The sequence below is a fragment of the Pundamilia nyererei genome, unplaced genomic scaffold (assembly GCF_000239375.1).
Source record: "Pundamilia nyererei isolate P.nyererei 1_Seehausen unplaced genomic scaffold, PunNye1.0 scaffold00451, whole genome shotgun sequence".
NCBI lineage: Eukaryota > Metazoa > Chordata > Actinopteri > Cichliformes > Cichlidae > Pundamilia > Pundamilia nyererei.
The window spans coordinates 57,180-71,202 of NW_005187852.1; the positions used below are offsets into that span (position 1 = coordinate 57,180).

Below are 14,023 nucleotides of genomic sequence, written 5' to 3' on the forward strand. Positions count from 1 at the left end.
GCATAAATTAATGAATGCATTACTAAGCAGTGGATCCTGTGATTTTATGCCCTGCCTCTCTGCTATATCACTCAGCGATGTGAAAAATGCTCAGACACAGCAACATGTTGAACATTATCCTGCGACTGCTTACTAAAGGCTTAGCTGCATACCAGCCGGCACACTGAACTGAGATTAACTAAGACAGGCTGTCCTGAGCCCGCTGCCCTAAACTGAATGATTACAACCAAACATTAACCTGAACTAGTCCCAACACGAAGACTATAACAAAGTCTCAACCTTCAAGCAGCTCTTTACAAGGTGTTTCCCCAAACTGTACTAAACTTCTTACAAGTCCAAACACACGCACACTAAAACACAGCAGCCTACATCTCAGTGTAAAGTACAAACAGTATGTGTTTATCAGGATTTTATATGACTCTAGTGTAATACGGGTTAAAAAACACAGATATATTAAAAGAGTGAGATCTTTTGCATCCAGACTGGGTACAAATAATCTGAACTGTGGCGATGCTGTCAGCTAACTCCCCACCACACCAAAGTTTAGCTAAGAAGTAGTATAGTAGGCTTTGAGCTCAAAGGTCTCAATAAAGAGTGAGAAAAACAATTCATGGCTGACTTCAGTTTTTCATTTCTGGACTCTGCTAGAGCAGCTCTGAATGAGTCACAGTTAGAAATAATCCTGTTTTATTTCTATACTGGGCCTCGGTTCAGCCCTGCCAATCACTCTCAGGTTGAAACAGGCCATGTTAGCACCTCAGTCTTTCAGACAACTTTCTTCTGATTTGTTGCCCCTCATAAACAGGTTTAAGCAGCAGGTGGGTGGGTTTCTGTACTCATAGGCAGAGATTTGTGTCTGCAATGACCGCACTGGGGACATCCCCATTCAATGACATCATAAAGAGCCAAAGGCAGAAAAAACCCTTTTAGCTCAACTAGGATCACTTTCACAACCTCAACATCAAAAGAGCCATTTTAGCTCCTCCTACTGTAATTTAATTGAGAGAGGTTAAATTAAAACATACAGTATATTCATTAATAGGTTTATGCTCTTTATTTGATGTAATACAGTGGTCCCTCTATTATCGCGGTAGTTATGTTCTAAAAAATAACCCGCGATAGGTGAAATCCGCAAAGTAGCTAAAATGTTTTTTTTTTAATTATTATAGATTTTTTTATGTCTGTAAAACCCCTCACTACACACTTTATACACTTTTCTCAGACAGGTATGAACATTTCCTCACTTTTCTCTCTTGTTTAAACACTAAAAGTTCAAACCTTCGTAGAAAAATATACAGAATAAAACCAAAGGTGCCCGCGGTTGCCTTTGAACTTCAGAGTCACACTGTTAGCAGGTCAATTTGACAAGCTTAACACTTTCTGTACTGTACAGGAGACACGGCACGAGATTGATTGACAATGGTCTACAGCCAATTAGAACGCAGAACACAATGTGTTGTATAAAAAATAAAAAGCTTGCAAAATTGCACAAAAAAAAATCTGCGAAACAGGTGAAAGGTGAACCGCGTTATAGCGAGGGACCACTGTATTTAAGTATACCTTACAAACTGTTATGTATATTTAACATGTGAGTCATTATCATTTTCAAATTTCTCTTGATGTTCATACGACTGCAATGTTACGTTCTCCATCTGCATTGTGTCACATTGAATAGGAAAGCATCACCAGCCTATATTTTTCTGTTATAAATGACCACCTCTGCAGTTCTGCTTTGGTGTCTTTCAGCTAAGTGTTTTAAATTTAAAACTTCAAGCTGTAGTATTTTGACTTTCTTTCTTCTCATCATCCAAATTTCCAGCAGTGAAGTCTAGTATACTCATTCCACAAGATAATTCGATGTAATGTTTATAGCTTTCTCTGCTGTTGCCGAGTGGCATAAAATCCAAGCAGAGCATGTATGCATGCAACCACCTCCTAAAAGAAATTAAAGCTGTAATAACATCACACTACCTCTCACACTGCTCATGAGAGACAAGAGGCGTAATTCTCACAGCCACACAAGGTCCTCGTCAGGACTTTCTAAACAAACCGCAATCATTTCATGCGGGGGCTGAAACAGACGAGCGGGTCTCTTAGATTTTGTCCTTTGCCCTAAAACGGCTCCGTCTGGACGGGTTTATAAAAGATAATAAAGTAACTGTATACTCTGAAATATGTAAAGAAACAGACACACAAAGGCTGCTAGCTCCCCTTTTTTCTCTATGTGGTCGTCAGGGAAGCCCTGTTTCTTCCACAGCAGCATGATGAAAGAAACAGGTGCTCATATTTGGGGCGTGTGGGAGAGAGAGAGAGAGAGAAAGCACTGGAAATAGTGAGGGAGAGAAAAGTAGAAGAAGAGAGAACCAGACACATCCCACGCTACTATTTTTCTATGCAGGCACAGACTCACTGAGCTGTGTGCTCTGTTATACTACAGCACTGTGAATACCTGTGTCTTATCACTCCTTGGCTTTGCTCGCTCTCATGCAGTCCTGTTGTTGTTGTGGCAACTCATGTGAGATAAAAAACAAAACGAGTTGATGGTAAAGTGATGAGTCTCTTTGTTAATCAGCATAACAATATTCTTCTTCTATAGTGAAAATGGCTGTGGACGGCTGCAACCCTTCTTTGTGTTATTGTGGCTCTACAAGCAGGACGTGTGCATCAGGTTAGATTAGGAAAAGGCTGTGAAGAGTTCAGTGCTGCTGTGAATCAAAATCAGTGTCCTGTGTATTGGACTATGATGATCACAGTGTGATCGGTAGTGAGAGTACGGAGAGGTGAAGGTGTGATCTGGAGTGAAGAGGAGTGAAAGTGAGGAGAGGTGAGACAGGACGTGTGAATGAGAAGCAGTCGGGCGTAACAGTGAAGCTGCGAGGAGCAGAGGCATATACAAGGGTTCACCCAGAGGTGGGCAATATATGAGTAACAGCTAATATCACAATATGTTTTTGCTATATCACAATACAATATATATATCACAATATATTTAAATAACATCTAAAACAAATGTTGTTTTAACCATTCAGTGCTTAAAATTGCCCTTTTTTATTTTGCTAACTGCTCACGTCTGCAGCAATAGTTTTACAGCATGTTTTGCAAATTACCGTGTTTTGTTCGACATCCTCCTTGTGAAATCCTTGCTCAGCGCTGTATGCCAGGTAGAACGTTTTTCCGGCTGGGAGGGGGGATTAATGATGCATTCGCAGAGTGTGGGAGAAAAAACCCTCACAGTGAATTACATGCAGACAGCTTAATATTGTCATGGCAAACTTATACTCAATGAAAGCCTAAATAAAGCCATTTTAACCATCGTATGTGGAAAAACTCACGATACAACGAGTATATTCGATATATCGCCCACCCCTAGGTTCAACCATCCAAAGCAACAGTGCAAAAGAGAGGCGAAGAAGAGGGGCAAGCAGGGTAAGGAAGAGTGTAAGGGAAGGTTTAAAAATGTCATGTATGGCTGGAGACGGGGGTGCTGACAAAAAGACTTGAAGCTGAGCTGAAGGCATTAGGATTTTCAAGGGGAGTGACCAGAATGGACAGGATTAGAAATGAGTACATCAGAGGGAAAACTCAGGTTGATCGTTTTGGAGACAACGTTAGAGAGGCGAGGCTGCAGACCTTACAATTTAAAATGCCTTTTATCTGAAATTGAATTGATTTCAGGAGTGGTTTCAGATGTGCCTAAGGGTCACCCACATTAATCTTCCAATGACCTTCAGCTGTTGCCAGACTGTAGGCTATGCTGATATACTTGTCAGTCTAGTTACAGCCTCTCCTCCTTCCCATTCCACTTTCTGGCCGACCTGGCCCTCCGCCCCCCGAACTGCACTAGCTTTAAAAGACTTCTTTGTCATGACTTGGACACCACCCTGATCCACCAACTTTTCTGGGTCTCCTGACTCCCCTTTTTGCTCAGCCTGGTAATGACTACCCACTCAGCTCCTCAAGCACTGTTAGGATTAAAGACTTTAAGATACTCCCTAATATCTTTCTTGGTCAATAAAACTGCTTTAGTCATGTCCTGGTTTCTTCTCTGCATCTATGTTTAGCCTGTTCTGGACATTCGGTCCCTTCTCTTTGGTGATTTTATGGGTACTGAGCCGCTCACCCACCTCTTTGGGTCCTGCGAGCTAAACAAACTAATATCTGGGTGCTAACTGTCACTGCATCATTGTTAGTGTCCATACATACAAGCATAAATAGATAAAACTGAGGAACATGTAATAGTTAGGGTTGGTGAAGACTTTAATTTCATTAATTGAGTGCAAAGTTTTACAGCAAAGTTCATCATCAGTGTTGAATGACAACAAAGAAACATGAAAAAGAGAAAGCTGACATGCCAGCAGAGCTGAAAACAAGCTGAGCGCAGTTTAGAGAGGGAAGTTTTTACCTCAGTCTCAAACTTTAAAAGCCCAGTTGACAAAGTAACAATGACAACAAAAGAAACAAGACGTTATAACAGGACGAGATGGCAGTAAAGAGGTGCTTAGTAATATGAGGCCAGTCTGCTCAAGTGAAACGTTTGTTGTGTGCTCAGCTCAGAGCTGAAAGAGTGAAAGGGAAGGGAAAGGTAGAAATCTGATCAAACGAAGCCACTGATCACAGACAGATTAAACTTCACAAGCTTCTATTCTTCTCACAAACAAAATATGCAAAACAAATGAGTGGAGAAACGTGATGTTTTTAACCATACATCTCTTTTTTGCCCAGTAACTTCTCTTTATTGGTGCTTTTTAGTTTATTGTTGTTTTGCTTTCCATATGAAACACTTTAACAGATTTTTCTCATGCGTCTTAAAATCGAACTTATTTTTCCCCACTAAGCAGCAGTTCGAGCTTCCTCTGGGCGGCAAAATTCCCTTTTATTCGGAGAAAAGGAGCAACACAGGACAAAGATAATGTCCTTTCAGAAAAGGAGGTCAGCAAAACAAGAAGAAAAGATAAGTAGGGGTCTGAGGGGGACAGCATGTAGGTGGATTTGTCAGGTAGCCCGCTGAATCACAGCCACACACTCCATTCAGACACGGGGGGAAAAAATCCCACAAGATTCCCACATAAACAGTTTCATCGCAAGTTCTGTTACATATATCTGAAATTTCCATCAGCGCAAAACATAACTGGCTGCCAAAAAAACTAAAAAATCAATAAAACACAAATCCCAGGTCTGAATCATCACCAAAAGGTCATCACATGATCGAAACCTTAATCTCTCCACCAAACCTTCAATCCTCTTAAAAGCACAACCTCCTTCCATTTAAAGAGAGATCTCCTTCCCACTTTAATGTTTTCAGTGATGTTGCTAGGCTACTGAGAAGTGCGAACAGATCAAAGAACGGGTATGACTAGACTAGAAGTACAAGATGAAATGGATAAGACACTGAAGCCCTTATGATGGCAGCTTACATCTATAGCAGTAACGTGCATCTCCACGTAGGTACCCTCAACTTTAACCTGACTGAAATCTTACAGTAGTGAGAACTGGGAATGCAATGACACCAGAAATTTAGTAGTCTGTACCAATACCAGACCTCAATACCAAAACAAAACATCCACCAACCCTGAGCCCTCATAAGGAAAAGAGGAGGAGAATGGATGGATGCTTTAAAACAATGATGTGGTGGCAGATCGTTTATTTAAAATGTTAATTTTATACTTAGTACCCTATCATGACTGACAGTATTTCATTGGAAAATAAGGATTTATTTACTTTACACTAACAAATGCAAACTGCAATCATCTGTATTTTTTGTTCAATATAATTTTCGCAAATTTCAGAATCACAACGTATTCTGATCAAGAAATATTGCGATGTAATTTTGAGGCTATATCGCCCACCCCTGCTCTATAGGTAACATTGCTGGTTTTATCCATATGAAATAGTTTTAGCATTCATTCAGCTCTCAGTATTAGCTTGTTGTTGGCTGCATTAGGTTACGTCTACATGCATGTATTTTGGTCAATTTAGCTTTTTCTATGCGTTTTTGGACATTCGTCCACACGTAAACGACATTTTGGTTCACTGAAAATTAGGGACGGGTACCAGTATCCGGTGCCATGATGGCACCGGTTCTGACATAAACGGTAGTAACCAGACCGAAAAGCAGCGCACATTTCGGTGCTTTATTTCGGTGCTTTTTTTCCTGAGCTGTGATACACTTCTAGCCAATCATTTTACGTTTCCGAGGATAGTAGGCGGGTCCAGGTACGTACGTTCTTTTAGAGCAGAGCTACAGATTAAAAATGCCCAAGGCGAAGTGGTCAAAAGTCTGGCTGTACTACACAGCAAAAGATGCAAACTCAGCAGCCTGCAACAAGTGCTTTAAGCTGATACTGTGATACTGTCAAAGGAGGTAACACCTCAAATCCGATGAAACACCTGGCAACGCATAGCGGGGGTTTTTTTAAAGCTGAGACATGCGCCGTATTTGATAGCTTGCTGCGAGACCTCACACCGAGCACATCTACTGCGGGTGGGTTGCCTGTTATCGGACCCGGATTTAGCAACATCCCCCACAAACCCAAAGAGGAGAGTCCTGGCCCCTAGCCCTGCCAGTGTAGCAGAAATGATGACGGATGATGATGCAGCAGCAGCCGTTCTTCTCTGCGTGAGTAGCTTAATGTTGCTCGTGTGTAATTTACGTTGAGTAGGCTAACCACGTTATTACATTAATGCATGTAAGGTGAGCTAGCAAACATCATTATAGCTACATGCGGCTGTCCTCTTGTTTGATGGCAGATACTCCCTTCACCCTGGCCAAAAAGGCTAAAATGACCAAAGAAAAAGTGGAAAACAGTTAAACATGAGAGGTTTTGGACAAAGTTTGTGTTTTTTCCATTGTTTAAGCACTGCTTCCAGCCAAGAGTGATGCCATAAATCCCCTATAGCTGCAGAAAAGGCTAACATTGTTATCTTTTTACAAAAAAACAGCTGAACATGAGAGGTTTTTGGACCAATTTTGTGTTCTCCATTCTTTAAGCACCTGTTTGAGCACCGTTTAAGCACCGGCACCGTTTCAAAAGTACCGATTTGGCACCGGTATCGGATAAAACCTAAACGATACCCATCCCTACTGAAAATGGAGCGTTACAGACACTCTTGCCAGGGTGGAGATTTTGAAGCACTCAGCTGTTTGTGAGCTTTTGATTGGCCAACATTTCTTCACGGTTAAGGTTATATCACCACCTGTTGCTTTGGCATGGTATTGACATTGCTTCAGATTTCGCATTTTCATGTGGATTAATTTTTTTTTAAAGAGATGAAAAAAATTCCCATTTTGAAAAGTACTTGTGTACATTAGGCTGCAGCCTTCATGATTACTTGCTGATTTCAGGGTTAGGGTTAGATTCTACTACTACTAACCCTGCTGTTGCAAAAATGACAAAAAGCATTTAAATATCACTTTTATTTCAATATCATGTGTCCTTCTACTGTTGTTGCTCATGCTAGAGCTGCTACTACTGCTACACCTACTGTAATGTAAGTTCAGGTACAACTTCTCCTTCTAAAACTACAACTACTACTGTTCTGGTTGATCGTTTACTGCCAATATAATCAAACCCGCTACTACTGCCACTACAGCCCCTACAAGCCATCAATTGATGGTGCACTTCAAGTAGACACTGATATCATCCACCTGTAACTCCCTGATCAGCCATCCTTTGGGGGTAAAGTCCTTATTTGTGACTTTATCAGCTCTACTATCACCTATCTCTAGTGTGGTTGCTCAGTGAAGTGAGATTTTCTGCTTATAGCTATTTGAAGCCAACAAGAAAACCATCCTCACGTCCTTCCAGTGGCTTCCTGTTCATTTCTGTATGACCTTCAAAAGCCTTTAAAATATCCAAGTCTATCCAAAGTCTGATCCCTGCACACATAACTTCTCACCTCTTAAAGCACCACCAGAAAAAGCTGGTATGATTATTTGGCATTATTAAATTCTGTCTACTAGAGTCATTTACCTTTTGCCAGTTTCCCTGGTTTTGCTCCTAGTATACACTAGGGACGGCTTTTAAGACGTATCATACGTACTTTTTTTATTCTCTGCATTAAATTTTTTTCAAAATGTCAAATAAATGAATACACCTGGTAACACAACATACATCACTGTGGTCTCTACTTCTACTGCTTCTACTACACCAATGTGAGTACACCAAAGATGTCCATGTAAATCTGATGTCCACACTAGCCTGACATTTAAAGACCCATGAAGAGGAGGCAACAGGGAAATGACTGGATGCTGTTTCAGTCTGAATTAGCAGAAAATGAAACTCATGGAAAATCGTGATGCAGACACCCACGTCTGCGACCTGTTTGGGTCTAATTAGTCACAACATATTGCTCTTATCACATAACAATTTATTTACCAGATGGAAATAAAAACGCAAGCCTTGACTAGCAAATTGTTGAGGAGGTGTTTGAATTCCACAACAAGGAGAATGAAACTGAAAATTGTGGGTTTAGGTGAAGCTTTGCAATTGATGCAAGTGCTCTGCTATTACTACTGCAGATATATTAGAACAGTGTTTCCCAACCATTATGTGCCACGAGAAAGGATCAGGTGTGCTGTGGAAGATTATTTGGTTCCACCTGATTGGTACTCTTAGGCGATCGGCATGAGTCGCGGGCAGAATAATTGCATTCTCTTCCACTAGAGGGCAGTACAACTACCTGCTCTAATTAAATAGGTTGCAAACTGCCAGTAAAACAGAAGAAGATGAAGAAGAAATGCTATAATAGTCATGCTGTGAGAGGACACAGCGCATGATAGCAATAGAAAAAAATGTTTTAAAAGAAAAAGTAGTAAATCTAGCCCTAGCATCAGTAGTGTTCAGAAGAAAGCAAAAAAGGTATACTGGGGACAAACTGAGCCAATTCCGGTCTACCAGGTGAACAAAATGCTTTTTGTGTCATTTTTGTTTGGTGGTGTGCCATGTAATTTTTCTAACTATGTGCCGTGGCTCCAAAAGATTGGGAAACACTGTATTAGAGTACTACTATTACTATACTATAATACTGGTATCCAGTAGTATAGGGCTACAGCTAAATCTGTCATTGTTGCATCTTTGGCTATTTTCACTTTGGTTTCTACATCAGGTCTGCTTCTTCATGCAAAGAGAATAAATGACAAAGCAGCAAAGGACGGGGGAAGAGAAATGTCTGTACTCAATCCGGGTAATTAGCTTTTTAGCTTTTGGTTTTGCTCCCATTGACCACCTGTTAATCCTAACGGCATCCGAAGGTCATTGACACCACTGTGTAAGTTCTGCCACAAACACACAGAGACTGAAGGATGAGCAGGTTAGCAACAAATTAGAATAATGGAGGTTTGTCAAAGTATGTTTAGGTGACATTACGGTGCCTCGAATAGATTCATAAGAGTAAGAGAAATGTTAATGTTAGATAGAAGTATTGAACACGTAGCATTACATAAGTACCACACCATTTACACTATCTTGATACTAGAATTTCATATCGAATACCATTTTTAATACCACGGGAGTGGAGGGGTAAGGTTGGGGTGGGGTATGACAACAATTTTAGGTAGTGCCAAACAAACAAAACAACGATAAGTATGTGAGGTAGTTCTGTGAGCAAACAGAGTTGATGAAGTTGGCGGCTGCCATTTTTGCCTGGTTGCTGGTAGAATTTTCTTGGCTTCAGAGTTGGAGTTTGACACAAATAATTGTGTTATACTTTTAAATTAGTCTATTATAATGTTACAGAAAGTTTTATTATTAGGCATGACCACTAGCTGCTACCTTAATGATAAATAAACAGAAACTATCTGATAAAGGAGGGGGGGGGGGGACAATTCATTTACCCGAGGGGCCACATGAGAAACTGGGGCTGTTGTGGAGGGCCACAACAATAAGCTGAACTCAGTTCTGCTCAGTATTAATTTTATCTCTTTATGAGATTATTGGTGTTGCAATCCAAAACAATCCCAGCTTCTCATGTGCCCCTTGAGTAAATACCCACCCCTTTGATAAATCTACTTCCAACTGGGGTTGCAGCTGTGGATGGATCGAGATTTTTGATTGGCCAAAGATATTATACAAGATGCACATTATGACACAACACCACAACCCCAAACATACAGCCAAAGTCATTAAGAACTATTGTCAGCATAAAGAAGAACAAGAAGTACTGGAAGTGACGTTATGGCCCCCACAGAGCCCTGATCTCAGCATCATGGAGTGTGTCTGGGATTACATGAAGAGACAGAAGGATATGAGGAAGCTTATGTCCACAGAAGATCTGTGGTTAGTTCTCCAAGATGTTTGGAGCAACCAGGTGAGAGCCTTTAAAAACTGTGTTCAAGTGTTCCTGGAAGAATTTATGCTGCCTTAAAGGCAAAGGGTGGTCACACCAGATATTGATTTGATTTAGATTTCTCTTTTTGTTCATTCACTGCATTTTGGTGATTGATGAAAATAAATTATTAACACTTCCACTTTTGAAAGCATTCTTTGTTTACAGCATTTTTCTCACCGGCCTAAAACTTTTGGACAGTACTGTGTGCACGCCCACAAGCTTTACAATACTCCAGCATTGTTGAAACCTTCCTGAAATCCTCCAAACTGTTGAGGGTTGTGAACATCAACTGCTTGAGTTGCTAATGAGGGGGAAGGGCTTTCTGACTGCATCACTGCTGTGTGAAGCTGTTTATTGACTAGAGGAGGCAAAGACGGAACTGTTGATGCTGTTGAGTATTAATTCAAATGCTAATTGAATAATAAAATGAATCTTTTGACAAACCTGCAGGGTACACGTATAGTTGATTCTAATATTCAAATATATATCCATCCATGGAAGTCTTTGGAGAGTTGCTCCCTCCACTGCTGCTCGCTTATGGAGCCTTTAGCTAGATAAAAATGGAATTTGCATTCAAGGACAGACACAAAGGTGGAGCAGTGGGAGGCAGATACAGAAGGTGAAAGGAGAAGGAGAAGGTAAACAGGTGAAACGTTTCCACTAATGTGGTGCTGACACACTCAAGAACTGAAGAGTGCCGGTGCCAGAAGCCTAGTACCAAAAAAGGGCTTAATGAAAGTCAGAGCCAGGGGAATTTTGGCAAGAAATTGACCAGGTTCTGTCCATGTTTGATTTTTTTCTGAACGTTACCATTTCTGCTAGTGAGAAGGAGTTCCAAGAGCGAATTTGTTTTGTTGAACTTGCATGATGCACAGGCTGATTTATGGTGGTTATAAATGTGATTATTATTAGACAGAGGATTGATTGAATGATCAGTACATCTTGCATCTGGAAAATTCCTGCCAAGACTGATTATTGTCATCGTCATCATCATGGCGCTACATGAGGGAACGAGACCGAGTGCAGTGGATGGGGGGAGACCGATTAAAGAAGAGTTGACAAAAGACAGAAGATCCTAGGAAACAAATCGGGGGACAAAAATGAGACCAAACACCAAAGAAGAAGAAGACATCGTGGAAGCTGCAGCTCTGATGTGTTAGCTGATACTCCTCTGCCGATCTCCAAATCTCCGCAATGTCAGGATGTTTTGACTATAACTCTCACCACAAACACACACATACATGCAGACAGATCCGCCCCTGCACAGACTCCACCTGAGATGTGGGTCACGTGTAGGGCGAGCGGGTGTATATAGGTGTGCGCCTCCCTTGCTGCGCAAAAAGCATGCATCAAATTAAGTGTGTGTTTGTGGTTTGCACTGCATGACGGGTTCAAAGGAAAACCTCCAGGTATACATTACCGCTGAACCCCCTCACCTGGCTGAATGGAGATTGATATCTGTGAGGATTAATACACAGAGAGAGAGAGAGCAATAAAAATGACTTATGACGCTCTCTCCTTCAAACTTAATGAGAAACTCTCCGCACATACACCAGTCTGTTTGTTTTAAACCTGAAAACAATGTCAGCTTAAGTTACAGGAACATAGCTGCTTTGTCTTTGACTTTAGGGGTTTTTTATCCCGCAAGTTTGGAAATTTAGACAAAGACATGCCACAAATGATCATTTCTTTCAATCTCTTGTGCTAGCAGTGACATCAGGGCAGACTGTCTCCACTAGGGGGACTCAATGAGCGCTTTAATGGAGAAAGGGGAACTTTGATTCCCTAAAGAGTCTTCTTTCACACTAAATTAAAGGAATGCTCCAAAACACACAGCTAATTTACTATTATCTATTGACACATTAATGACCATTTGTGAAAGTTCAGTGACTTTTTTGTGTATCATTACGCTTAAATGTCAAAAAAACGTTAATATAGCAAGTAACTATCTTAATTACAGTTATACGTTTTTTAGTTCATTTTCTCTTTTTTCCACCCTTTTAACAGTTTACTTCAAGGTCCTTGATAAACTTTCATGGCCTTGGTGAAATATTGCAGTAAACTTAATCTCTGTCATACCGAGACAACTTCCAAGCAAAGCAGGGAAGAGGTCAAACCATAGTTTTGACATATTACAGCTGAAGGAGAGGAAAGAGCTTCTATCTGTTAATTTATTCTTCATCTCTAATCACTTTATAAACTCTGAGCAGACAACTCTCAACTCTCAAATGCTGATTTTTTAGTCTTAGACCTGATCCTGTGCTGTTTTTGTTATTTCACAGGATGCTCATACTCTGTTCAGTGTTCCAGTTGCCATCAAAACACTGAATCTAATCCATAAAATCTTCAAACACACAAATGTCTCCTGCATAATTTGAAAAACATGAAAAACCCCACTCATACCACGCATAGCTTAGAGGACTTACAGAACGGCAAACAGACCTGATTGGCAGACCTGATTGGACACGCCTGGTGTGTGGTGGGCGTGCAGCCACGACTCATTAATAATTAATGACGAGGGAATATTCATGGAATATTATATGAGGAGCCTGAGTGAGAGACACTTGCACTGATTTGGTGATGCATCGGCATCCCGACATGTTAGAGATCTACAGCTGAGGATGAGGAGGCACTAGTTTAAACAGATGTGGAGGGCGAAGAGAGGAAAAGTGCGAGCGCGCTCATACACTTCCCCACCTGTGTTGCTGTTTCTGAATCATCTCTCAAATGCAAACTAATCAGCTGCACTAAATATGGGTTTCATTTCTCTACACTTCAGTGTGAGTCTGAAAGCAGCTGCTGTCAACTTAAAGCACACCTGCACACACCTGGAGAGAAAAACGCACAGTTCCCTCTTTCAGGACACCAAAACAAAATTACGCACAAAAGACTGAACAGCAGCCCCGCTGTTCGAGGTTCAATCCGAACACAAGCGGGCTCTTAAGGGAAGCATCGGCGCGCCGCTTTCCCTCCACACGCCGAGTTTAGAATCCGTCCGAGTTCTTGACGCGAGAATAGGAACAAAATACAGACACAGGGCGGAAAAAAAATAACCGCAGGTACGCGAAACGCGAAGATGCGCACGACGGGGGCAGGACAGAAACTTCGTCCGATCTCCCACCAAGAAAATCTGCAGGTCCTGCGAAGGTGATCCTAGCAGTCAAAAAGCCATGAAAGCTGAGCGCAGAGGTGTATCATTGGTGTAATTACATGGTTTTTATTTGCAAGTAAAACGGAAACGGCAACCGGGATCATTATTATTAGAGCAGAAGCACTTGTTATAAAGCAGACTCTCTATTTTAGAAACTTTACTCGCTCGCTGAGGGAGCCGGTGGGTCTCTGCAGGTTCTCCTGCAGCGGGGGAAAAATCAGTGCAAGGAACTGGAAGCGTACTTACCGCAGAGTCGGATCGCTGCACCCCGGCGAACAGGACTAGTAGCAGAGTCGCACCGAGCTGTCGCAGGCACTTTGAGTCTTTACTCATCTTTTGGGGGGAATAAAACAAAGATCCGCCTGCGTTAGCACTGTACGTTGGGGCTCTTTATACGCGTGTCATAGCCCTGCTCCCCCCACGCACACTGTGGAAAAGAAATAAAGAAACTCGTTCTTCTTCTCGGCGTGTCGGCGGTTGTTGCGCTTGCAGAGACTCCCAGTGGTCCTGGCTCTGGCACCGTGCGTCTCTGCAGTTCCCTCTCTC

The 14,023-nt window shown here is 41.5% G+C and overlaps 1 protein-coding gene across 2 annotated transcripts in view; it reads right to left on the reverse strand.

Annotated features, from left to right (window-relative positions):
* Positions 1-14,007, reverse strand: part of col4a5 (collagen, type IV, alpha 5 (Alport syndrome)) — a 63,252-nt gene extending 49,245 nt beyond the window's left edge. For both annotated transcript variants that reach the window (XM_005753687.2, XM_005753686.2), the window contains exon 1: positions 13,724-14,007. In XM_005753687.2, the coding sequence (XP_005753744.1) occupies positions 13,724-13,810 (87 nt within the window). In that variant the 5' untranslated portion in view covers positions 13,811-14,007. The remainder of the gene's footprint in view (positions 1-13,723) is intronic.
* Positions 14,008-14,023: the final 16 nt, after the last annotated feature.